We start from the raw sequence: 25,482 nt of genomic DNA, 5'->3' as shown, positions 1-25,482 counted from the left end.
ATAAAGTTGTCTGTTTTTGAAGGAGGCCCATTCTGTCATGCTGTATGGAACTCGTCTGTGGTTCTCTGTGCCGTTATCTCCTTTCCCCCCCTCCCCTCCACAGGTGGGCCATCTGATACCTTAGCAACCAGCAGACTGCACCTGACTGACAGGTAAACACAGCTTCACTTATTTGGAACCTTAAGTGCAAGATGCATTTATCCTTGAGGAATATATTAGTTATACTGTTCTCTGCATCGGGACAGGAGGAAGCCATCTCCATCCTGCTGGAATAGACTTCACACATGGGAGCGTTTTTGGCAGGTTGTATTGTGAATCTACTAAATACGGTTTTATTGCTATATTGGCAAAACCATGACTTATTCTCGGCAGTTATTGTATAATTGTAGAGGTGTCACAAGATTAAAGCATGATGAGATTTCTGTTCAGAAAAAAACGTGTGCGATAAGTAATCATATGATAAATAAAAATGAATTTGATAATTTTTCCGGCCTCTGTATATTGCCGTGTGCATGCGTGTCTGTTTGCCTCGTCTCTCGCCTCCAAACAGGCAGGAAGAGCGTTCACTCTGTGCATTGGTTCAGCGTCATAGAATGACGGCAAACAGAGTGAGCCCTCTTGTCAGTCGTACAGTTGCTTTGTCGCTGCGGGGATGAGGTGGGGATGCTAGCATACACACAGCAAAAGAGTGGAGCTTCGTGAGGCGCAATGCAAGGTAAAGTAGTAGAAGTTACGAGGGGAAAAAGACTCAAGGCCGAATGCCACGGCCCCCATGTGGGAATATCATTAATGAGCAAGGTGAGTCAATCAACACCAACAAGCCAGTGTGCCAAATTTCTTCAAAAGCGGTAGCAACATAAAAGGCAGCAAAACGAACTTGTTCATCTCAACCATATTTACCCGACCCAGATCCCAACGCACTCAGACATTTGGTCAGCAAAGTAAATACAAACGAAACTGCGCAAAATTGTGTGCGCTCACAGAAAGTCATCGCAAAATAATTGCTGCTCTTAATGCAGTTGAACAGCCAGCATTTACAGAAATGCTGCAAACATTTGTTGACAATAATATTGTTTAGCGCCAATTTGTGGGATAAGGAACATTTTAAAAAGCACCTGCATTGTTTTGTGATGCGATTAAGTACGTCTGTGTAGGCTCTCAGTCTTACAGGAGTTGTCCATCGAGGGAAAGGCTTCTTGAGACGTCATCTGTACTTATGTGAAGAAGGTGTCGGACGTTTCGCTCCTCATCCGAAGTGCGCAGGATGAGGAGCGAAACATCCGACACATTCTTCACAGAAGTACAGATGACGTCTCAAGAAGCCTTTCCCTCGATGCGATTAAATAGTTTGGCTGGCGGGGGCAGCAGAGAGAGGCTCCAGCATACCCCCGCAACCTTAGGACAAGCGGCATGGAAAATGGATGGATGTCCAGTCATATTTTTTTCCATTGTACTTTTCTTAAAATTGTTAAAATCTCGCCTCGCCTCACCTCGTCTCGTTCTCATGGACCCAATCACGCGCATTGTCTTGTCTTGCGAGTTGGGTGTCTTGTGACACTCCTGTATAATTGCTAAGCAACCAATAACCAACCTGGAAACACAAAAATTTAGCATTAAGTGTATTTTAATTATGATTTTTTTTCACACATTTTTAAAACATTGGAATGAGGGCTACTATTAATAAATATATTTGTATATTTTTTAAAAGTCTTGAAATCATTTTTTAAAAACTGATTTTTTTTAAAATGTATCAGTTTTTTGCAACATTTCACATTTTCTCTCTGTCTGCAACAACTAAAAAATCAACCTGACTATAACTGCTGTTTTACTTATTGTTTCTTAGTGAATTCTAACTGTAATTTACTTCAATGTGAAATTTCTCTTTACCAATTAAAAACATTTCAAATAAAATCTCAACTTGAATATAGAATAGAAGCCTAACCTTGTGAGTGTTTTGTCTTTTTTTTTTTTTCCCCTGTAGGCTGTCGAGACTTTGTTTGAACAGAGTGCTGCAGCCTCCATCCTTACCATGACAGCTCGCATCCAGCAGCTAGCTCAGCCCAAACTCAACCGACTCCAATATCCAGACCGGTATGCCTGAATGACTGACCCACGTCTGTCTCTTTATCTCTTAATCGTCTCCTGCTTGCTGGCCCACAGTCGTTCTGTTTACTGGCTGGACAAATCTCCTCCCCTGCAGAGGACCAAACTTCCCACTGAGACTGGTACATCTGTCACATATTTAAATATATATAAATAAAATGCAGCAGCTCTGCTATTATTTATTTAATGTTGTGTTCACAGAGTTAACGCCTCGCTGGGCTGAACTGTGCAGAAGTAAAAAGTTCTACGCTCAACTCACGTAAATGAAAAAACACATTTGTGTACTGTATGCTGCCTTAACCTTAACCCATAGCCTAGTCAACAATTGGATACACTATCGCATTCATTAGCATTACAAAAAGTGTGTCCAAACGTTTGACTGGTGCTGTACATTTAGAAACATAACAATTGGCAACAAAATCTTTATTTCAACACCAGACTTGATCCAAACTATGTTGTTTTTGCATGTTTTTAGGACTTTATGAATGGAAGTTAAATTTGGAAATTATACAAAATAGTGCCCCAAAAATTGTTGAATTACAAGGCTTTTGTTTTACTTAAGTAACTTTTTTTCTTAATATAATTCGTATCATATAATTTTTTAAAAATTAAAATTAAGGAAAAAAGATAATTATCAATAAGCAATAAATAAGCAGTGTCAAGCAATACATTATAAGAATGCAGGTAACTGATTTAAAAAAAAAAAGCCAAAAATTAAAAATATATATATATATTTTTTAACAAAGTGTAATAAAAAAAACTACAGGGAAAAATAATAAATATAAATACTGTACTCTCCAGGCGTTCCCCCATGTGGCAAGTGAGTGATGCAGCTCTCAGGGCCGTAGCGTCGGAGCGGCTGTGTCGGCTCGCCCAGCCCCGGGCCCCCACTTCCGCCTGGCAGCCGGCCTTCCCACTGCCCATCCCTGTGAGTAACGCCACTCTTGTAGAATTCCCAAGAAGGAATGTAAAAATCTGGAGCTTCAAATGTGTCGTTCAGCTGAGGAGAGCAACGCAGACTGCGGTCGCCACCCCTCGGATTTGCCAGCTCGCCCGACCAAAGACGCGGCCTTCTGTTGGGGGTCATGAATTCCAACTTGGTGTCCCCAAGATGCCCAGGAAAGCTTCAGCACACATCGAGCTTCTTGCCAGTAAGTGCACTGTTGTGCATGTAGTTTGTTTTGCTCAACATAACAGAATCATGAACTACTGGAGGATGCCTGCCGTGCATTAGATGTGGCTGTAGATACTGTAGATACTTTGTTGACCTCCAAGAGAAATTCACCCCATTCCCATTACATTGTGTACGCCCTTACATTTAATTGCAGATTTCATTTTTATTACATAAACTTAACCAAGCCAAACTAACAGATCTTTTTGTGATATTTTTATCATAAAGCCCCCAAGCGTGAACACCCCAAACACGAGGCCGGGCGTCCAGTGTGCTGGCCCGTGTCCCGAGCGGCCAGAACCTGCATTGCCAGTCAGAGGCTTGTGGCGCTGTCCAGTCCAAAGCAGAGGAAGGCTCTCTTTGAGGGCTATGACCCGTACACGGTTAGCCGAGCGGCCCGCTCTGTAGACCCCTCGCCTCGGATACAGCAGCTTTGTCTACCAGTGCCCCACAAGTGTAGCTCTAAGTAGTTGTTTTTTTTTTTAAAGTGTGCTAATCATATTTATTAATATAAAATAAATATAATTTTCTTAATGTTAGTAATTATTTAAGTGTAGGTGCAGGTGTACCCCTCAGTGTCATTTTTACATTAAACATTTATTGTTGTCGTAAATGACCAATAATTTGTAGTACTTTAATGCTCTCAAAGCCAAACATGCAGAGTAGCGTCTTCAAATCTAATATTATATTTGATATTTGCATCTCTCACTGTTTGAAATGACACTTTGCCTTTTAGATGTAAACAACCATGTCATTAAAACATACACAGTAGTAGTGTAACTGGACAATGTGCAATAATTTGGCTTTTTCCTTGAATATTTTTACATTGTATTTCCATAGTTGTTGTTCTATTTTATTAGTTTTTTGTTTTTTTTTTACATATTGTGCTTTGCTGCTGTTATTACTGCATTGGGTGCTGCTGCTGGAAACTTAATTTCCCTGGTGACACATGCCTAAGGAATCAAAGGTAAACACCGGTAACGGGAAAAAAATATGATGGCTGCATCTTCATAAATACTTTTCTGCGTGTTAGGTAGCTCGTTAACAGGTCAAATAATTTAACAAAACAACATTAAAGGACACAGTTGATGTTTATTATACTGTAGTAATATATTTATTAATATTTGACCGAATCACATTAACTGCAACAAATGTCACATATTTGTTGAGGTTGAAGTCGGACATTTAAATAAATGTTGCCGTCCAAGATCATTATTCCCCGCCAAGACGCAAAATAAAATCACGTGATTAAAACCGGAAGTAGATGCTCCGTAGTGACGTCTTTCACACACCTGGAACACACAAGTACGTGGTGGTAAAAACAAGATGGACGCCTCTTTTGAAACTTGTTACGCGCAAGCGAGCTACGAAAGTAGTAAAATAATATTAAACAACCTTAATGGACACCGTGAGAGTTAATGTTACATACTTGACTACATTTTGTGAACTGATTTGTCGAGCAACAAAAGTAGTTATAACAATGTCACCTAGCTAACAATCGCCGTCACTACCTACAAGTTAACCTGTTTAAAAAAAAAAGGCAGACTTGTAAGAGTTGTGACGTTAAGGTAAATACATGTTCATTTTTGATGTTCCACCTGAATTAAGAGGACGGGTAACGTAGTGAGAGGCAGTGTCTACCTTGGGGGAGGTCGTAGTTCCGAGGCCAAACCCTCCTCTCGTAATCCGCTACTGGTGGGCCAGCAGTGCGCAAAAACGCGCTCTCCCGGCCGGTGCGTAAACAGAGACCGTCACCTCCTACACACCGGTGCTGCTCACCTTGGAAGTTTTTCCAGCGGTCACAAGACGACAGGTACGTCACAGACAAAGGGGAACCTCATACCCGGGCGTTATCGCTTCGTGGTAAACATGACGTTTGTGTCTGTTTTAAGGCTGTTCAAGGACATTTCTTCCATGACAGTGAGGGGAAATATGACAGAGCAAGGCAAGAAAATGCTTCTGGTCGTGGTGGACATTCTTTCCACCTTCATTGGTGAGTTGTTCTAACTTCTTAATAGTATAAACAAGCGATAGAAAAATGAAGCAATGCGAAGCATGTGGTTGCTCAACACAAAGCACATGGTTTATACATATATCAGACTCGTAAGCTGCGACGCACTTTCAACAAGTTCCACCATGCAGGCAGACCAGAAAACATGCAATTGCAGATAGTAGTTTTACTCCTTGTTACGGCACTGAAAGTCATCTTTGGTTGCTATCTTGTTCAAACAGGCCACAGTGTTTTCCAACACAGGCAGAAAGAATGCTGCAGGGTCATGTGTTGCCGACAGACTCACGCACACACAAACACACTAGTGCTATCGATTCTAAAAAATCTATTCTGGCTTTTAAAACCGGCTCATTACTAAATCTGTATTGATGCACCAACTAAAAATGTTAGCACTCATTAGAGTAGTTTTCTGGGACTGTTAAGAATTTTGCTCCTTTCTACATACAACAAACATGACAAAAAAGGCCTGTTTGATGCTTGATAAAAAATATCTTGCAATATTTTACTGACCCAATAAGATCTCTTCAATCCTTGATTGACGATGGGGGAAATAAGCAGCCAACAAATCGATGTGTACAGTATATTTCTATGTTAGAAATACTAAGCAGTGTTCTTTGCATTTTAAGTACCGGGGTGTCCACCGAGAGCCACATAACGGATGGGGGAGGTCACTTTGATACATTTTGTACATTGAAGATGTTAAAACCAATCCATTGTAGGCCAATATATGCTAAGCTATCTGAGTAAAACATCCACATCTCAGCTTTGTGTTACAGGTGACAGAACAAATTAGTCTAATATCTTAAAATATACTCTGTCATAAACATTTATTAATTTTTACAATATGCCGAGAGTCAATTTAAAAGAAAAAAAAAAAAGAACTGCTGGCCAAAAATGGCCCCCGGGGCACATTTTGGACACTCCTGGTCTGTAAAAATGCAGTCGTATAACAGCTTTTTTTTTTTAGGTAGCAAAGTAGTTGAGTCCAATAATAATGAAAAAAAAATTAAAAAGCTACATGACCAAACCAGTAAAAATGGGGAAAATAAACAACCAACCAATCAATCAATTTCTACTTGTTTTTTTTATTTTGAGAATAGTCGACACTAACGCAGTACAAACTCGTTGAGGCTGAATCATCAGCACCTCTGCCAGCTCCAGACGAGTCCTGCGGGAAAATAACCAACCAATAATCGATGAATTCTTGTATTTTAGGATCAACCTAAAATGCACTATTGTATAAACTTTACAAGGGGAACTTAATTTGAGCTTCTCTAATTTTGAATGCACATGTCCAGCATGTTCAATATATACGTACATATAAATAAATATATCGACAAATACAGAGTTTAAACTCGAGACTGAACCAACAGCACCTCTGTTGACTGTAGTCAAGTACTGCAGGAAAATAACCAACCAATCAATCGATTCATTCTTATATTGTATATATTGCTTTGCGAAATTTGTTTTTGAAGAACACATACGCAGTCAGCCTTTTAGAGTCCAAACTAGTGGAGACTGAATGAACAGCGCCTCTCCTGGCTGAGGCTAAGTACTGCAATCTATTTGGCCCTAATAACTTAACTAGTGATTAATGTCAATAAATTCCACATGATTGTCAGAGTTTTTGATAAAATAATGAACCGACTAATTGATTACAGTATCCATCTGTAGTATCAAACCAAATTATGGAAAATGCTGACTAACATTCATTTTTCCGCATGTTTTTCTCTCTGTACGCTCGTCTTAGAGTGTGGTCTTTCCCCTCTCTGACACAGTTCAGTGTCTCTTACACAAACTCCCGACCAGGCGTTTGTGTGTATGTAACTGTACGGCGAACAAAACAGCCTGTCGCAGCTTGCCCGGGTCTCCGGCGATGACATTAGAACCCGTCAGAATTGACATCTTCCAGGTGTTTGTGCCACCTCATCCCTCGCAGAGGCTTCAGGTGAGGAGATGGTTTGAGATACAAGACTCTGAAAGCTTGGAATGTGGTGTGAAAGACAGATTGCCAACAAGGATCTTTTTCATAAATAGTCTGAAGACTTTGGTGGTTCTTTACCTTATGGCGGAACCTTGTGTGTGCATTTATGCCCCTGTTGACGGACAGCGAGGAATGATAATGACCATTCTCAGCTTTTTCGACCCCCTCTTTGCACACTGTCAACACCTTGCTCGTCCATTTAGCCATCAGCCGGTCCCGTCTTGGATGTGTGCGTGTCTGGTTGCTCAGTGAAATGTCCCATATTATACAGTAGTATTTTTCAACCATTTTAAAGAAATCTCAGGTCCCACAGGAGTGTTCTGGTAGTGTTTGGACAGTTTTTAAAAATGTTTTTAGTAGGTCCGACTGGGAACACGCCGCTCTGTGTCTGTACCTTTTTAATGGTAATGAACTGTTTGTTGGTGTGTGTCTCCAAGAAGTGCTACAGGAGTGTGACACAAACAACTTTTAAGACCACAGCCTTTAAAGGCCTTTAAAAAAGTGTGGATTGAATGCCATTTTGTGTCAGGTATTCACACTGACATGATCTCTTGATGGCAACGGCAAAAAAAGCCTCTCTTGAGCACGGTGGGATTGTTGAGCTACATAAGCAAGGCCTCTCACAGCACACCATTGCTGCTGAAGTTGGAGGCAATATGACAGTCATTTGAAACTTATTCAAAGATCCTGAGGGTTATGAAACAAAAAAGTCAAGTGGTAGACCCAAAAAAATGTCACCGGCCCAGAGCCAGAGGATCCCATTGGCTATCCGTCAAGACACGGGATCATCCTTGGCCCAAATGACGGTTGTTACTGGTGCCGAGTGCAGTCCAATAACCATCAGACGGCATCTATGAGAGAAGGCTATTAAGGACACAAAACATCTTCAAAGGCCTCGTCTCTTTCAATGCCACAAAATTGTTCATTTGGAATTTGCGTGAGAGCACCAAACATGGGACATTGAAAGGTGGAAGAAAGTTTTTTTTTCTCTAAGGAAAAATGGAACCTTGACGGTCCTGATGGCTTCCAACGTCACTGGCATGACAAGGAGATCCCACCTGAGATGTTTTCCAAAGGACACAGGGGAGGGGCGCCATCATGATCCTTCAGTGGAACAATGCAGCTTCAGGTTGTGCAGGGGCGTCAAACGGCAGCTGGTTGTGTGGAGATGTTGCGGGGGGCGTCCCTCATGACTGAAGGCCCTCGTCTGTGTGGTAATGACTGGCTTTTTCAACAGGACAACACTGCACTTCACATGCTCACCTGACAAAGGACTTCTTCTCGAGCAGTGGTGGGCAAACTACGGCCCAGGGGCCACATCTGGCCCGCTCAGCGTTTGAATCCGTCCCACCAGTTGCTTCCAAAGTATTTAATTGAAACTTTTAACATACAAGCGAGCAACATGACTCGCAGGTAGTCAGAGTCAGTCAATCTGAGGCAACCTTTTGATGGTTTAAGTAGCTTTCCACATGCAGCCATCCAGAAAACTACCTCACCCATGGTGTCACACAAACACAAGTCAACACACTTTCTTGTTTTGGCATTTTTAAGCTCTATGTAGAACCTCCTTAAGATCCAACAGTGCAAAATGTAAATTATTGCAATTTTTCAACTATTTTGATCAGGAGTGTGTTATATAAGCCACTTTTTGTATGTACTGTAACTCTTGTTCGGCGTAACAGAAGCCATGTATCACATACAACATGGTCGCATTAAGGAGTGGTACAGGAGGACACAAACGTTAGCAACACTAGCGCAGCTAACATTACACTCACGCTTTAACAGCAACATCATGCTAGGAAGAAAAACAAAATGTCTACAGCGCCCGTGTCTGTAGCTGACTGGCAGATAGTTGGCAGAGGCCTTATTTTAAGATGTGCAGTGAAGCCTTTTATTTTATTTATTTTTTTTTACAAAGTGGTGGGCTTATGCACAGGGCGGACTCATCCAGCTCGGGTCAGGTCAGATGCAGTATCATGTCCGTGAGGAAGGAGGTTTTTCCGTCAAGGAAGAAAAAAATGAGCGTCTGAGCGCATCTTCTCTCAGAAGTGCAGAAAGGTGATTTTTTTTCCTCACAGTTGGTGCTTCTAAACCTGGGGTGTCCAAACTTTTGCATCAAGGGCCGCAGATTGAAAAATCAAAAGCTGCGGGGGCCACTTTTACATTTTTTTTCTTTTTAAACCAACCCATGCAGATATACTGAGACATTTCTTGTAGTTGTAGAAAAAGCAGCCTTCATCTCAGCTTTGTGTTATTGGTAACAAAGTATCATTAGGATGAATTTTTTTCTCCTTTATCCACTTTACACTTTTTTTTTGCTCGTTCTCCCTTTTTTATTCTTACAAATATTTCAAATTTCTTCTGATACATTTTTTCTTGTGATATTATGTCTTTATTCTCATAACATTTGATTTATCGTAAAATTGAGACTTTTACCCAACCTAATTATCCTAAAATTGCAACTTGATTCTTTGTTTTGTTTGTTTCTTATAATATTACAAGCTTTTTTTGTTACATACTTGAGTCTTTAGTATTTCTATAATATTGCTGTTAATATGACTTTATTCTCGTTGTATTTTGTTTTTATTGTCCTAAAATTATTGCTATTTTTTCCGTTGTTTAAAAAAAAAAAAGTCTTTTTGTATTTTTAGAATGTGCCAGGGGCCCATAAAAAAAACAGTCACAAACCGTAAATGGCCCTCAGCCGCACTTTGGACACCCCTGTTTTAAACAGTCTCTAGGGACACCGTACTGTTAGAGCGTCATGAAAAAGTTACTTTTGCATAATAGTGGACCTTCAAGTCTCCATCAGGAAGTGATTAGCAGGTAGTTTGGTGTGCTTTGTGTGGAATTAGAGATGTAGTGTTGTTAGCGTGTGTGTGCGCCTACAGAGGAGGTAACACATAATGACAGGATGGACATTTGACTGCAGAGGGGAAGAGGGCAAAATAAAACACGGATTGAGAGTTTAGCTCCAATGTGGACATTCAGCACATTCCAGCTGTATCTCTAAAACACACACACACACACACACACACCTTTTTTGCGGGTGGGGCTTTTGTGAGGATAGTTGAAACTCCACAACACACATGCACACACACACACACACACACACACACACGAGTGATGGTGCACTTTACTTGTTCTGATATTTGATTTCCAATATATTGTAGTCGAGCTTCCAACTGTGGAATGGCCCTGATATTGTAGTGGGAAACACTGTAGTGTTTACATGTTGTTGACAGAAAGTCCCATGAAGAAACAGCCTGTGGGTCACATGTTGTTTGTTCCACATTTACATGGTGGCTACATGCAAATGAATACACAGCAGTTCAAACCTGGGGTCCAAAGGGTGAGTTGCCAGGTCCTTTCTTTGTGTCCGGTAGGGCTATACAAAAAAAAAGTCCGGGCTTGGCCCACACTAACATGCAATTTAATTTTTAAATGTTGCCAATTAAAAAAAAAAAAAATACTTGATGAGCTACATAACAAATATTGAAATTTGACTCAAGGACTCATGCTGCACTGTCATTGGCATTTAGGGTGTCCCGATCCAATATTGATATTAGCAACAACAACAAAAAGGAGTATTATATCGGCCTGCGTTCAAGGCTTCGCTCCAGCGCATGTGATCACAAAAACAACGTGTGCTAGGAGCAGGAGCGACGTGGAAGTTCAAAAAAGACGTGTAAAACCTGCCATGCACAAGTTGAACACGACTAACCCCATCGCTCAACCGAAGCAGCACCACAAAAAACAGCACGAGTATCCTCACAAAACAACCCCCGCCCCTCAAAACAACCAACGCCCTCTGAAACATCCACAAAGAATTAGAAAACTGACTTGTTGTCATGCTGAGTGCTGCCGACTATTGCTTTCTGTTTGTTGAGTAATATCACTCGGTCAAGCCTTTCCTAACATTCCACACTAGAAAATAAGTACTTAAAGTATGTATGATTCGTGCTGATATCGGTAACGGTTGATTTTCAAGGCTGCAATATCGATATTGTATTGGAAGTGAGATAGTTGTATCGGGGCCAGGTTGGCATGACAGCCGACACCTATTCCTCAATCTCCCGCATTCACCAGTGAGCCTCGCCGGCCAGGTTGAGTTGGCCCCGCTGTCCTGGCCGGCTATGATTCATCAGCTCGTGGGAGGAACGATTACATTAATTAATCGACTTGTCTTTAGGTGGAGGAATGGACTGTCGGGTGGGTGAGTGAATCGCAATCTAAGAAAAAAAAAACGTGATTCGCACTTTTTTGCAGAATCGTGCAGCCTTTGTGTCTGTACTAATTAGTGAAGCCAGGGAATGTACAAAAGGCAGTGTATATCATATTTTATTCTGTGTTGCTGCTTTTCACGAGTCAGTACAGTGGAACCTTGGTTAGCATCATTAATTCGTTCTTGAAGGACGGACTCTAACCAAAACGGATGCTAACTGAATCAATTTTTCCTATAAGAAATCATATTAATCCAATTAATCCGTTCCAGAAAGCCAAAAATTTTAACGCAAAAAACATTTTTATAGTTTTACATGCAGCAAACATTTCCAAATGCATATAAATACATATAAACAAATGAAAGGCATAAATGAAACATTTAAAGTTACTTTTACATTCAACGAAGATGTGATTCTTGATGTGAATGACAATGTGGCAGCGAGACGCCACACAGATGCCACCTTCCTGTTTTATTTATTGAATTCAATAGTGTTTCTCAGCTTGGTAACCCAAAATGGAGCCACTGAAAATTCAAGTGCCAGCATTTTTATAAAGAAGATGAAAAACACAAATGAATTGAATTGGATTTAAGAACTAACTCGTGGTGTCTGTGTGGTGTCTTTGGGCACATTCACATCAAGAATCACGTCGTCAGTGAAGGTAAAAGTAACCTTAGATGTTCATTCATCCCTTTCATTCATCATTTACATACATTTAGAATTGTTCTGTGCATGTAAAACTATAAAAACGTGTTGTGTGCTGAGATTTTTGAGTCAGCTGCCGATGACATTACAGCAGGCTACATAGATGACTTCCGTAGCAAGCTAGCTTCTTTGTTAGAATCGTTTTGTGATAAAAAAAAAACAAAACATGAAGAACATAGTTGGACTCACACAGTGTATTAATAACACAAGATGCGCACCACATTGTACGCTAACCGGAATGTATGTAAACCAAGGCAAAATGTTGGTGTACATTTTTGATGTTAACTGAAAAACAGGCTAACCGGGGCAGGCACTAACTGCATTTCTTTATTTTGAGAACTTGTCCATCCCAAAGATGCTGAGTGATGCACATGTGGTAGAATACCGGCTTGTTGTCCAGAGCGTGAAACGTTGGAGGTGAAGGTCAGCTACCCTTAAAGCAAATACCAGCCAGTTTCCATTAATCTTCTCTCTTATGGTGCCATGACCTTGAACTCGCCACCGCATGTTCTAGAAGGCAGACACAGGAAAATGTACTTTGCAACTAGCATTTCATTTACGCTACAGCAGGATGATGGCTTTAAACAACAAAGACAATACAAATATGGAAACTAATTGAAAATATCAGTATGTTAAGTCACTCTGTGTTTGACAGCTGCTACATGTCACTGCGGAATGTTATTTATGTGGCATTTTGTAGTTTAAATGTCACACACACACACACACACACACACACACACACACAGTCGGTATGTGCCAAATATGTGTCAAGAGTAAAGTGGGAACTATTGACTTTTGCTACGTGATATTCCCATGTGAAAATGAAAGTGAAATGCTGAAGAGAAAGTGTGGATGTTTTGTGGACTTAAATTGTGGGGTCAAGAACATAGTTATTAGTTCCCATCGTGTGCATGCGTGCGCGTTACCGTGTAGGTTTTTGCCTGAGCCTTTCCGTTTGTGTAAGACACGAAAAGTTTTAACCTTTTTTCTGAGATAATTCTGTTTGTGAAGACTGTTTTTTTTTTTTTTTTTAATTCTAGCATGTTTGCAGCTTTGCAGGGTGTGTCTCTTTCTTTTGCCTTTTGACACCTAAAAGGTCAAACTTTTTTTTTTTTTTTTTAACATTTTTACCTCATGTTGACACACTTCTCCTTTCACTGAGGAAAAGGCTTCTTGAGACGTCATCTGTACTTCTGTGTAGAAGGTGTCGGACGTTTCGCTCCTCATCCGAAGAGCTTCGTCAGCAAACTAATAAGTGCTGGTAGCTTAGGCCTTAAATACAGTAAGAGTGGGCGGAATTGGTGTGCCAACACCCTCCTCCTATTGGTTCGTTACACTAAGCCTGGGCGGAGCAGTGGTATAATCCTATCCTGTTATTCACACCTACGATAAAAGGGAAGTGTCGCTCCCTGAATTGGGTATGAACGACTCTGATACTGGCTTGTTAGCATCTATTGTTCTGGCTCGGCCCTGCCTTCACCTCATTTGCAAGACTAAGAGCTGTGGGTTTTGGTCTCAGTAACCTGCTGAACACAGGGTCCAAATTGAACCTCAAACCACCATTCCGATTCAATGATGGGTTCTGTTGTTTGACAAAAATAGCTTCCTTTACTCCTCTTTCAAACCATCTGTTTTCTTTGGCCAAAATCTTTACCTCGCTGTCCTGAAAAGAGTGATTGGTAGCTTTCAGGTGTAGATGTACTGCTGATTGAGGACCACTAGCATTGTCCCTGCGATGTTGATAAAGCCTTTTTTGGAGCATTTGCTTAGTTTCCCCAATGTAGTGCTCTTTGCATTCCTCATCTTTACAGTGGATGGAATAGACCACATTGCTCTGTTTCTGGTTTGGAGCCTTGTCTTTAGGATGCACTAATTTTTGTCTCAGGGTATTTACTGGTTTGAAATAGGTAGGAATTTTGTGTTGCCATAAGATCCTCTGGAGTTTTTCGGAGACCCCCGCTACATAAGGGACTACCACTCCTCTCCTTTTTGCTTCTGTGGGCTTTTGGGTTTCTTTCCCTACTCTCTTCTTTTGACATTTGTTAAAAGCCCACCGTGGGTACCCACAGGTTGAGAGCGCTCTCTGGACATGTTGTGTCTCCTTTTTCTTTCCCTCAGCACTAGTTGGTATTTGTTCCGCTCTATGTTGGAGGGTCCTAATAACCCCTAGTTTGTGTTGTAGTGGATGGTTTGATTCAAAAAGCAGGTATTGGTCAGTGTGTGTGGCCTTTCTAAAGACCTCTGTAAGTAGCTGTCTGTCCTTTCCTATAATTACCTTGCAGTCTAAGAAAAATCCACAAGGAAGGGTTTCCCCTCAGACCCATTGTCTGTAGCATTGACTCTACCACGTACAATGTAGCGAAATATGTAAAAACAGTCTTATCCCCATTGGTAGGCAACACTGATCATCATATAGAGAACACAAAAGGGTTTGTGGCGAGCATCAAAGACCTCAGATTGGAGCCAGAGGAAACTTTGGTGTCTTATGATGTGACTTCACTTTTCACATCTGTCCCCACCTCAGCAGCAGTCTCGGTGGTGAGGAAGAGACTGCTCGAGGACTCAACTCTGCATCGGAGAACAAAACTTAGTGCTGACCACATCTGCCAATTACTGGAAATTTGCCTTAACACCACATATTTTCAGTTTAGAGGGAAATTCTACAGACAAATTCATGGTTGTGCTATGGGCTCACCAGTCTCACCCATAGTGGCGAATCTGTACATGGAAGAGATGGAGAAACAGGCTCTCACATCCTTCTCAGGGACAAAACCAAGGCACTGGTTTAGATACGTGGATGACACCTTTGTCATAATCAAAAAACAAGAAATTCAGTCTTTCACAGATCACATCAATGCGGTGGACACCAATATCAAATTTACTCGCGAGGACACTAAAGAAAACCAACTAGCCTTCTTAGACTGTGTACTATTTTCTTACAATATTAGGAGTGTGTCAACATGACCAAACTAGTAATGACAGGGTTAAATTCAACACAAAGATGGAAGATGGTTCCAGTAAAAACATCCCCCACTACCAGGCATCACAGGAAGTCGGGCGGTTTAATTTCCAATAACTATTTTGCCTCCCAAAATGAACACGAATAACCCCGGTTTGGTTTCCCCACTCATAGCGACGGACACAGAATGTCACTGATCTGCATGATGATGTAAGCGGACTGCAATGGCAAAAAGTGAAAATTTCACTGCACAGTTGTCCCGAATTGTTAGTTTTTGTGTAATCCTGCCAACTAAAAAAACTTTTGGCTTTTTGTGGTTAGCGGACACGTCCATCTTGATAATTACAGGTAAAGACGTCAGTTTGTCTGCAAGAGCAAAGCAAAAGAAAATCCTCCAAGTGAGGCGAGATGTTGCTTTTCGAGCTCCTGCTGTAACACCCCAGTGTGACGCCCAAACACCCGTCGCGATTCCCCACGAGGCAACAAGCGGCACAAAAGTCTCGGTTGGGTGTCGAGACTGGACTTCCAGACCTCAAACAAATGTCCATCTCCTCCAACGCGGCCCTCCTCGGCTTTACCTGGTTTCCATCTCCAGCGCTAAAATGTTTGAGGCCTGAATAACAGGAACACTTTCCACTTCCTGTCGGTTCAAAGGTCAGCAGGAAGTTGTACTTGTGTGTCTGATCCCAAATTCCAGCTTGTTTATTTTTCCAAAGTGGAATCTGGGGGGGGATTGGGAAAGCATGAAACAATACTTTCCCTGGGTTTTTATCTTTCTTGTCTGCCCTTTGTGTCGTTACAAGAAAAACTGGCAGTGCAAACTCTTCTTCGGGTGTAAGACGTTCCGTGAAAGAAACAAACACAACTTTATGTAATACAGGGGTGCCCGAACCTTTTCAGCCTGTGAGCTTCTTTTAAAACGAAAGTCCCACAGAGCTATCGCCTACTATAAACATAGAGAACATGCAGGATGTATTTCGTATATTTATAAATGAGTATTAATGTACATGAATACTGTATATCTGGGGTGCACACGCTTTCAGCATGCAAGTTAGAAGTCAAAATGATCTACCTCTTAAACATACAACCTCGACTATAAATTCTGCACTATTAATTGCACTGTTTGGAAAAAGCATTTATTCAATCAAAAGTTAAAACAATCTTTCTGTGTAACATCTTGTTGCGTACTAAATATCCCATGTTACGACATGGACACCTGCGGCTTATTGACGGGTGCGACCTATATGTGCACAAATCTTTTTTTCTCTATAAAATAATTTTGTGAATGCGGCTTACTATATATATCAGTGCACTCTATAGTCCGGAAATTACAGTGCATATAAGTTGCTGGTTTCTGCGTTGCAACATGGGATATTTACACAGAAAGAAAAACTGTAAACCTTGCAATCCTACCTACAATAAAGATAGGTACACATATATACTCAATAGTTGTGTACATAACCTGAGTAGTATCATTTTATTGTTTTGTTTCTAATATTATGACTTAATATTTTGACTTTATGCTATTAAAATTACATTATTTTGCCTCATATTACTTATTGTTGTGAAATTGCGGCTTTTTTTCTTGTTAGCTTGCAACTTTTTCCCTCTGAATATTTTGACTTTATTCTTGTAAAATTACTCAAGATTTTTTACATTTTTCCTGTAATTTTTTTTAGGTTTCTTGTTTAATTATGTTTTTATAATGTGTCGCAGGCCGCATATGGCCCCAGGCCTGCACTTTAGACACCCCAAGCTAAACTAAGCAAAATTAAAGTTGGGGTGGTCCAAGGCACACTAAGATATGTATTCTACATTAGGCTAAAGAGGGCTGAGATAGGTGGCATTAAGACAAGTGAAGGTGAGGTAAGTTAAGCAAAAATGAGCTAAATTTACCCCAAAGCAAAGTAATAATGTGTTCAACTAAGTTTGATAAGCTAGGCTAGGTATGCTTACAGTGAGCCAAGATGCTATGGAAGTAAAATAGGCAAAACATTCACTTGTTTGCTTAAGAAAGCGCTTTCCGAAAGAACTTCAGTTTTACTAGTAAAAGTTGTGAGTGAATGTAACGCTCATTTGTGTTGGGTTTGTGTGTCTGTTTTCCACTAAAGAGCAATTGACGTTTTGAATATGCGTCTTCTCTCAACCAGCACACCAACCAGTCCAACAAAAACACGGCAGGCTTTGCAGACCTCCGATAAAACTCCATGGTTTTTGATCTCAGTTTTTTTTTTTTTTTTTTTTTTTTTTTTGGAGCATGTCTGATACGAAGAGGACTGGACTTCCTCGCTCATTGTGCGGTCAGTGTGGTCACCGTGCCGCTGCTTGTTTATGAGGGCCGTTGCACAGCGTTGGCCAACTCTCTCCTTGCTGGAACCATGCAGCCATCAGACCTCTGTCACGCAAGCTTATCGCAATGTTATGCTTGCACCCTGCAGAGTAAACAGTAGCCGGGCCGCCCTTCAAAGCCGCACACGCTCGACCTGCTGGAATAATGGACGCAAGTTTGTGGGTGGGAGATTTCCTTATCTAAAATCATCTCAAATCAGGGAAATTACAAGTTCATACGTTTGTTTTTTTTAACACTTAAAAGGAGGCAACTGATGTCCAGCAGGGAGCAACTTAAAAAAAAAAAAAGTATTTTAAGTTTGTTTGTAGCCCACCATAATAAGAACGTGTACCAATTTTCTCACAGGAAATGATGGAAAATCGAATATATCCATGCCAGGGTCAAACTCTGGCCATCATGGACGCTTTATCAGATTTTAACATTCTTTCCAACTTTCACACAAGTGTAAAAATAAACTCTTTAAGGACAAGGTCAGTGTTTCCCACAGGACTGCAATGTATTGGTGGGGTTCTAGATGATGTCATTTGCTAATCTGCATAATTGGCCGTTTTAGAAATGTTTGGAAATACAAATGTCTTCCTGTTGCTTCTTTTTGTGTTTTGTTTTTTTTTGGTCACAAGCAGGACGGAGCCGCCTGGTAGTGCTTTTAGATGGAGGTGGGGCTTGAGATTTTTTTTTTTTTGAAAAACAAAGTGTAGAGGTGGCAAAGTAACTGAGTTGTCAACACTGATCCCTCCTGCTACGTTTTTAATACTCTCTGGCAGGCCAGGTGTGTATGAGGTGTGTTAACAAGCAGCGTTACGATGCCATCTACTGTACAGAGTTGCAATGACAAGCTCCCATTCAGTCCCACTACAATGTGTTAAAAAACAATGGTAAATGGGTAGCGTCAGCGCCAGAAATAAGTTGCATTGCAACGTTTCATTTATGGTCACATTAGTGTAAAAAAAGTTAACAAGATGATTCCCGTACGGAGTGTACAGCCGTCCCTCGTTTGTTGCGGTTAATTGGTCCCAGACCTCTAAAGTCAATTTACATAGAGTAGGATTCAAATATGAATAAATTGAATATTTTCGTCGTTATGGCATAGAAAACCTGTTTATGATCTTTCAAATATGGTTTTTAACATTATTAGAGCCCTTGAGACATGAAATAACCCTGCAGTATGGTCACCTTTCCACTTCTATTACCCAGTATAGCAGATATAATCAGAGAAAATAAGACATATACATAAGGTGACCTAGACTCACGTGTGACCAGTTCCTTGTTTTTTTTCTGGATAGCGTACTTCCTGCGGTGGCTACTGCCTCATCAGTGTATTGTAATGTATTTACACTCGTATTACCCAATATAGTAGACCTAATAAGAGTAAATAAGCCTTTGAAGATGTAAATAAAACTCCTGCTTGTGTGTGTCACAGTAAATGTGTTCCCTAGGTCAGTGGTCCCCAACCACATTATAGCAACATTATAGCAATCTAATTTATCTTATTTTTTATGTATTGTGTAAAACTAAGACATGAATAACATCAAATTAAAAGCACAAAATGAATGCCGACCCACCATCCACCAGTTCCAGCCAAGTTTTTCCAGAAAGATTATTACATGGCTGTTTGACATGTGTGGTAAAAGGCAGTGCACTAGTATCACTAATGTGCACATTAGCACTCAATAAGCCATCGAAATGTACCTTTATGCATTCCCACATAGTATCAGCATTTGACGCCAAATATGAGATCAAAGGAAAATCGTTAAAAAAAACAGTAGTAGTCTATCTGTGCGGCATGAGATAAAGTTAGCACACGCACAATGGACATGCGTCAAGTGAGACGGATGTAACAGAGAATCCGTCCACTTTTCAAAATAAAACATAAAAAAAATAAAATAATGGAAATTATTTTTTCTTTCTATGCGGCCCGGGGGTTGGGGTCCACTGCCCTAGGGGACCTTAGTTGCAGTCGGACAGATGGGTGGTGTGGGAGGTTCAGAGTATAGTTTTAGCTTGTTTATTATTATTATTGTGGCTGTGTGAGATCATTTAAACGTGCAATAAACGCCTGTCCTGGCGATCACGTCTGGTGTCTGTCTCACCGAACAGTTACTGACACCTATTGGCCAATGTGGAATACTACATTCACCGTCTGCCTTATATTTGTATTTTAGTTAGTTCTTTTTTATGCTTGAAAATGCATAATTTAGGCCAAGAATAAGTACAGTTTGCTTAAATATGCATATTCTTTTACTAATAGGAGGCCATATTCAACCACAAAACAGCGGTCATTCATTAATTAGTAAAAAAATAAAACCAAAACATGACAGAGTGAGGACACGATGTTGGAATGGCGATGTAGCAAGGGACTACTGTACTTTGTAGTAACGAAAATGTATCCCCTAATGTAGAATACATATCCTCGTCCCGTGCTGAGCAGCATAAAACAGTCTGTTTTGTTAGCACTATGCAGCATAAGGAACACACTGTGGTTTACTTCTGCTTCACGGTAACACAGACAGTGGTTTACGGTTTACCCAACAAGGCCAATTTTCCAAATGTTCCACCTGAATACTTCGCTATTCTGAAGAGTTGTATTCTAAATGTACACACCTGTGGCCTTCACGTCTGGCTTATTCACTGTGACATCATGTCGGAATTATGGCCTTTCTTTGGGCTGTGTTTTCCAAGCGCTTTCTTTCTGCCAGCGCGCCGGTCACATACTCTGGAGGAAAGAAGCAATCTGCCACTCTCGTACTTCATAAATGTTCAACTCCTGCCTAAGCAAACCATCCATTCTTCCCGCTTATTAGCTTTGGCAGCCCAGTGACCACTTCATGGAAAAACAGGAAAAGTCATTTGAATTGTGGACTATTGTTCTGGCCAGATTTAAGAGACAGCTTTATATCCCCCTCCCCCCTTCTTAAATTTTAAGTGTTGGCCACCATTATTTTCCACTTTCCTACCTGTTTGTCCACCGAGCTTTTTTGCATGCAGGACTGCACAAATCTTTTCAAATAAGCAAGCACTGCCTCATTTAATCCTCCTCGCTGATGAGGTTAAAGGTTGGAACTGCATCTTTCTCTGCTATGGCAACAGACGCTTTCTCATGTGACCTGAAGAGGTGAAGCTTTGACTGCTGAGCTCCACCGATGACACGTTTGATTCAAGCGGCGTCGAGTGGAGTTTTTAGTGTGTTTTTAGCTGTTTCCTGATCAGCGTTTCATTGTGTTGTTCAGCCGCCCTCAGGATGGACCCGCAGATCTTTTAACATGCTGCATACAAGCACCGTGTCACGACCTGCATCAACCATTGTCATGGAAAAACACATTATAACATGCCATATACCAGTGGTGTTCAAACTGCGGCCCGGGGGCCATTTACGGCCCGCGCCTGTGATTTTATCGGCCCGCAGCAGTCTAAAAATGTAATTTAACAAGGAAACTAAAAAAAAACAGCAGCAGCAAAAATGGGGAAAAATCTATCAAAGGTCAAAATATTAAGAGAAGAGTTGTAATCTAGCAAGGAAAATTTGACAAGAATAAAGTAATAGTATGAGGAAAAATGTCATTTTAGTAGCATGAAGTTGTAATATTAAAGAAAAAAGTTAGATTTTTTTTTTTTAAAGCCAAAAACAATGACTAAAGTTGTAATTTTTGGAAACTTAGGTTGGGGGAAAATTTATAATAAAGATGGGAATAAAGTCAAAATATTAGAAAGAAAGTTGAAATATTTGGAAAATTATACAGAAAAAATCCACAGCAGAAATGTGACCAGAGTAAAGTCAAAGTATTAAGAGGAAAAAAACATTTCTAATGAGAAAAAAAGTTGCAATTTTATGAGAATAAACTTGTAAAATGAGGAAAAATCTCATTTTGGTAACACCGTTGAAATAAAGAAAAATACATTGTTTTGAAAGATATAAAGTTATAATTACGGGAAAGACAGCAGAGCATTCTTGTCACGTCGAGGATCTGTCACGAGGGTTTTTGCTCTACGTCCTGGGAAAAAAAAAGAGTTCTGGTGATATTGACAATTTTTGACCAGCCTTTTTTGCAGTAGGTTCTTAAAAACAGTAGTGTTCTTATCATATAGATGATCTTTGACTCACGTTTTTGCAGTAGGCTCTTAAAAACAGAAGAATGTTTGTCATATTGAGGATCTTTTGACTAGTGTTTTTGCTGTAGGTCCTGAAAAACAACGAAGTGTTCTTGTCATGTAGATGATTTTTGACTAACATTTTTGCAATATGTTCTTGAAAACGGCAAGGAGATTTTGTCATATTGAGAATCTTTGACTAGTGTTTTTGCAGTAGGTCCTTTTTAAAAACAGCAAAGTTCTTGTCATATTTAGGTTTTTTTTCATAGCATATTGAGGATCTTTGACTTGTGTTTTTGCAGTATGTCCTGAAAACAGCAAAGCGTTCTTGTCATATTGAGGATCTTTGACTCGCTGTTTGCAGTTGGTCCTTGTCATATTGAAAATCTTTCACTTGCACTTTTTTGCAGTAGGTCCTTAAAAACAGCAGAGGGCTCCTGTCATATAGACTCTATAAAGAAACGCTCGTCAAATATCCTCTATATTATAGAGGATATTTGACGAGCGTTTCTTTTGCAGTAGGTCCTTAAAAACACAGCGCTCCTGTCATAATAGAGAATCTTTGACCAGTGTTTTTGCATTAGTTCTGTAAAGACAGCAGAGCGTTCCTGTCATATAGAACAGGGGTCAGACGCAATCGTAGCATATACATTTTCAAAATAATGGCTCTGGCGTCATATTGGAGTCAAAGTTGGGAGCAGGCGATCATGTCACTTGTCGCCTCCATGCTAACACAGTAAACCACTCGTATGTTGTGTTTGGGGAGAAGTTGTTTTTTAATTCAAAGAAAAGGAACCATCAACCCACCCTGTTAACATCTTATCTCTGGATGTTGTCTTTTCTTTTTTTAAAAAAATGGTAAATGACAATAACCTCAGAAAGGTTGATTACGCTGGATGTAGAGGATCTTTGACAGGTGTTTTGGTGTTTTTGCAGCGTCTACATCTAGAAATGCGTTGTTGTCTTCTTCCCTCAGCGGCTCTGCCCTCGGCCATCTTGACGCTGAGGTTCAGTCCGTACCAGAGAGGAATCTACTGCGATGACGAGAGCATCAGCTACCCATACAGGAGGGACACCATCTCCCATGGAGCAATGGCCGCCGTCACCATCACCAGCTCCATAGTCATCGTGAGTACCCTCTTGCTCTTCTTCATTACCTTCTCCATTGGCTTGGCAGGTCTAAGCATTTCTCCCTGCAAAGATCACCACTGGAGAGGCCTACCTGGTACACACCAAGCGTCTGCACTCCAACTCCCAGTTCAACCAGTACCTGTCGGCCCTCTACAAAGTGGTGGGCACCTTCCTGTTCGGGGCCGCCATCAGCCAGTCGCTTACCGACCTGGCCAAGTTCACAATCGGGCGACCGCGGCCTAACTTCTTAGCCGTGTGCGCCCCCGTCAGCTGCAGCGGATACGTGCTGCAAATCAACTGTACCGGCAACCTGCGCAACGTCACCGAGTCCAGGTGGGTTGACTCGGCACTCCGCCTCCTCCGCCTGTAATGCTGATGTCTGCTCGTCCCTTACTTATGCGATCTGGTGTCATTGCTGTGTGGCTCACAGCCACTAGGGGGCAATGTTGCATTGCTGTTGCATCTGGATTTTGCTACGGTTTGCTGTGATATTTCAACCATTTTTTTTTAGACAAAATAAAACGGAATTTAGTAAATAAATACATAAATAATAATAATTATATTGTATATTGATTATATTGCAAGAATGTAGCTCCAGTTAGATGTGTTGCACCAACAGCAGTGAGATTAATTAAAATATATACATTTTATGAAAATATTTAAAATACAAAATGTGTAAAAAAATTATTAAAATTAATTATATAAAATGATTATATAATAATAATAAAATATTTATTACAAAATCATGCAGAAGAATGAGTGGATTAATGTTGCTGTTTCGTGCTCCTCAGGTTGTCCTTCTACTCGGGCCACTCGTCCTTCGGGATGTACTGCATGCTCTTTCTATCGGTGAGTTTTTACCACAAACACGAGTCAAAATAAACAACGTCCGTAACATTATTGTGGCATACCACACACATGCTGTACACTCTCCACACCGACAGTCTATATGCTGCACACTTGTATTTTTTTTTATACATGTGCAGGAGATGGTAATGTGTAATAGTTGTGTGTGTGTGTGTAGCTGTACGTGCAGGCCCGCATGCAAGGCAAATGGACGCGGCTTGTTCGACCCACCATCCAGTTCTTCCTGGTGGCCTTTTCCCTCTTCGTGGGCTACACACGCGTCTCCGACTACAAGCACCACTGGAGTGACGTGCTGGTGGGGCTCCTGCAGGGGGCGCTCATAGCTGTGCTCACTGTGAGTACCGCAGACATGTCTGCACTGTTTGTGGCATTATCACGGAGGATTTTCCTACATTCTCCATTCTTGTTTAATAAATAAATAGGGGCAACTGTGTGTGTGTGTGTGTGTGTGTGTGTGTGTGTGTGTGTGTGTGTGTGTGTGTATCGACAGTGATAAGTGAATTTCTGCTGAGTATTTTTGTAGTTATGGCAGCCTGTTCATGATCTAAATAGGGTTTTAACATAATTAGAGCCCTCTAGGCATGAAATAAAACCGCTATAGTCGCCTTTACATTGGTGTTACCCAATACAGTGGATATAATCAGAGAAAATAAGACAGACATAAATAAGATAACATATACTCACACATTAGCAGTTCCTTGTTTTTTGCTGTGGTGGCTGTTGTCTCATCAATGTATTGTAATGGCAGCTTTACATGCCTTAACACTCCTATTACCCAATATAGTAGACATAAATAAGCCCTTTAAGATCTAAATAAAACTCGTGTTTGTGTGTGTCGCAGTAAATTAATTCCTTTTCTGGCGATCACGTCTGGCCCTTGTCTCACCGAACACCGACACCTAGTGGCCAATGTAGGATACTACATTATTACAATTGCAATTGGAATGCTTCTTCTGTCTTTTATTTTAGTTCTTTTAGTTACTTCACTTGGCCATTTTTATGATGGAAAATGCTTAATTTACACCGGGAATAAGGAAACATTTTCTTAAAAAAAGCCATATTCAACCACGAAACAGCAATCATCTGTTAATTACTTTGTGAAAACCCGCAATAGAGTGAAGGACACTCTACAGTATATATCCTAGTATAAGAATGTCAAGTCAAGCTGTGCAATGTTTAGTTCAGTGGCCACCGTGATTGGAAATGTATTTTAAATATGGAAAAAGCTCCATGTCCTTCCACTGCTTCTTTGAGGTCGGGTCGCGGGGGCAGCAGCCTAAGAAGAGAAGCCCAGGTTTCCCTCTACCCGGCTGCTTCGTCCGGAGGCATTCCCAGGCCACATTGTGATTGGACATGTTGCTTCTTTTTCATCTTCTAGGTCAAATACGTGTCCGACTTCTTCAAGCAGCGCCCGCCACCTTGCACGCGGACAGATCCGGCCGAGAGCGAACACCTGGAGCGTAAACCCAGCCCGCAGCCGCCCGACTCTCAACGCGGAAACCACTACAACTACTCAGCGCCTGTATGAACTCCTTTACCCCTCCCCCACAGAAAAAAGGATCATGTCCATAACCACTAGCTGGAACTCTTACACCCCCAGCAACACCAACTTCAAGACCACATTTCATTTGTGTGTTGAAACAATGTCAAATGTGTGCAATGTGTTTTTTTTGTTTGTTTGTTTTTTATCATTTTGTTTTAGACAAGGATTGATGCTGTGACCTGATGGAAAATCTCTTTCAAATCATTTTGTTACTGTAAGAATGTTGCTGCTTCGCCACTAATTGTATGGCTTCCATCTTTTCCCAAAGCAGACGTCTTTTTTTTTTTTTTATTTGTAACGGCGAACTGCTTTTTCAGCCAACATATTTTTATATTGTGTCCACGACTAC

General features: G+C 40.8%; 1 protein-coding gene across 3 annotated transcripts; it reads left to right on the top strand.

Moving 5' to 3' along the window:
- The first annotated feature begins 14 nt into the window (after positions 1 to 14).
- LOC129192885 (phospholipid phosphatase 2-like) lies at positions 15 to 25,118 on the top strand. Of its 3 annotated transcripts, XM_054797304.1 has the most exons (13): positions 15 to 152; positions 246 to 303; positions 1,982 to 2,091; positions 2,161 to 2,225; positions 2,305 to 2,362; positions 2,905 to 3,031; positions 3,104 to 3,254; positions 5,196 to 5,267; positions 22,569 to 22,720; positions 22,794 to 23,056; positions 23,515 to 23,572; positions 23,748 to 23,924; positions 24,969 to 25,118. In XM_054797304.1, exons 3-13 carry the CDS (start codon positions 2,030 to 2,032, stop codon positions 25,116 to 25,118), a joined length of 1,335 nt encoding a protein of 444 aa, XP_054653279.1. In that variant the 5' UTR covers positions 15 to 152; positions 246 to 303; positions 1,982 to 2,029. The 3 variants fall into 3 exon arrangements, with proteins under 3 accessions (XP_054653279.1, XP_054653281.1, XP_054653280.1); XM_054797306.1 differs by lacking the exons at positions 15 to 152; positions 246 to 303; positions 1,982 to 2,091; ... (2 more) ...; positions 2,905 to 3,031; positions 3,104 to 3,254 and adding an exon at positions 4,573 to 5,087; XM_054797305.1 differs by lacking the exons at positions 15 to 152; positions 246 to 303; positions 1,982 to 2,091; ... (2 more) ...; positions 2,905 to 3,031; positions 3,104 to 3,254 and adding an exon at positions 4,574 to 5,087 and having other exon boundaries at positions 5,167 to 5,267.
- The last annotated feature ends 364 nt before the right edge of the window (positions 25,119 to 25,482 follow it).

This window comes from Dunckerocampus dactyliophorus, chromosome 13, assembly GCF_027744805.1.
Source record: "Dunckerocampus dactyliophorus isolate RoL2022-P2 chromosome 13, RoL_Ddac_1.1, whole genome shotgun sequence".
NCBI lineage: Eukaryota > Metazoa > Chordata > Actinopteri > Syngnathiformes > Syngnathidae > Dunckerocampus > Dunckerocampus dactyliophorus.
Note: the sequence above shows the minus strand (reverse complement) of the source record. Positions and strands in the feature narration are given on the sequence as shown.

Bases quoted from the DNA above. Each gene is read 5' to 3' on its own strand.
- LOC129192885 (XM_054797304.1), top strand. From the start codon at position 2,030: ATGACAGCTCGCATCCAGCAGCTAGCTCAGCCCAAACTCAACCGACTC. The intron at 2,092-2,160 runs GTATGCCTGAAT...GCTGGCCCACAG, and splicing joins CGACTCCAATATCCAGACCG to TCGTTCTGTTTACTGGCTGG. The intron at 5,268-22,568 runs GTGAGTTGTTCT...TTCTTCCCTCAG, and splicing joins CATTCTTTCCACCTTCATTG to CGGCTCTGCCCTCGGCCATC.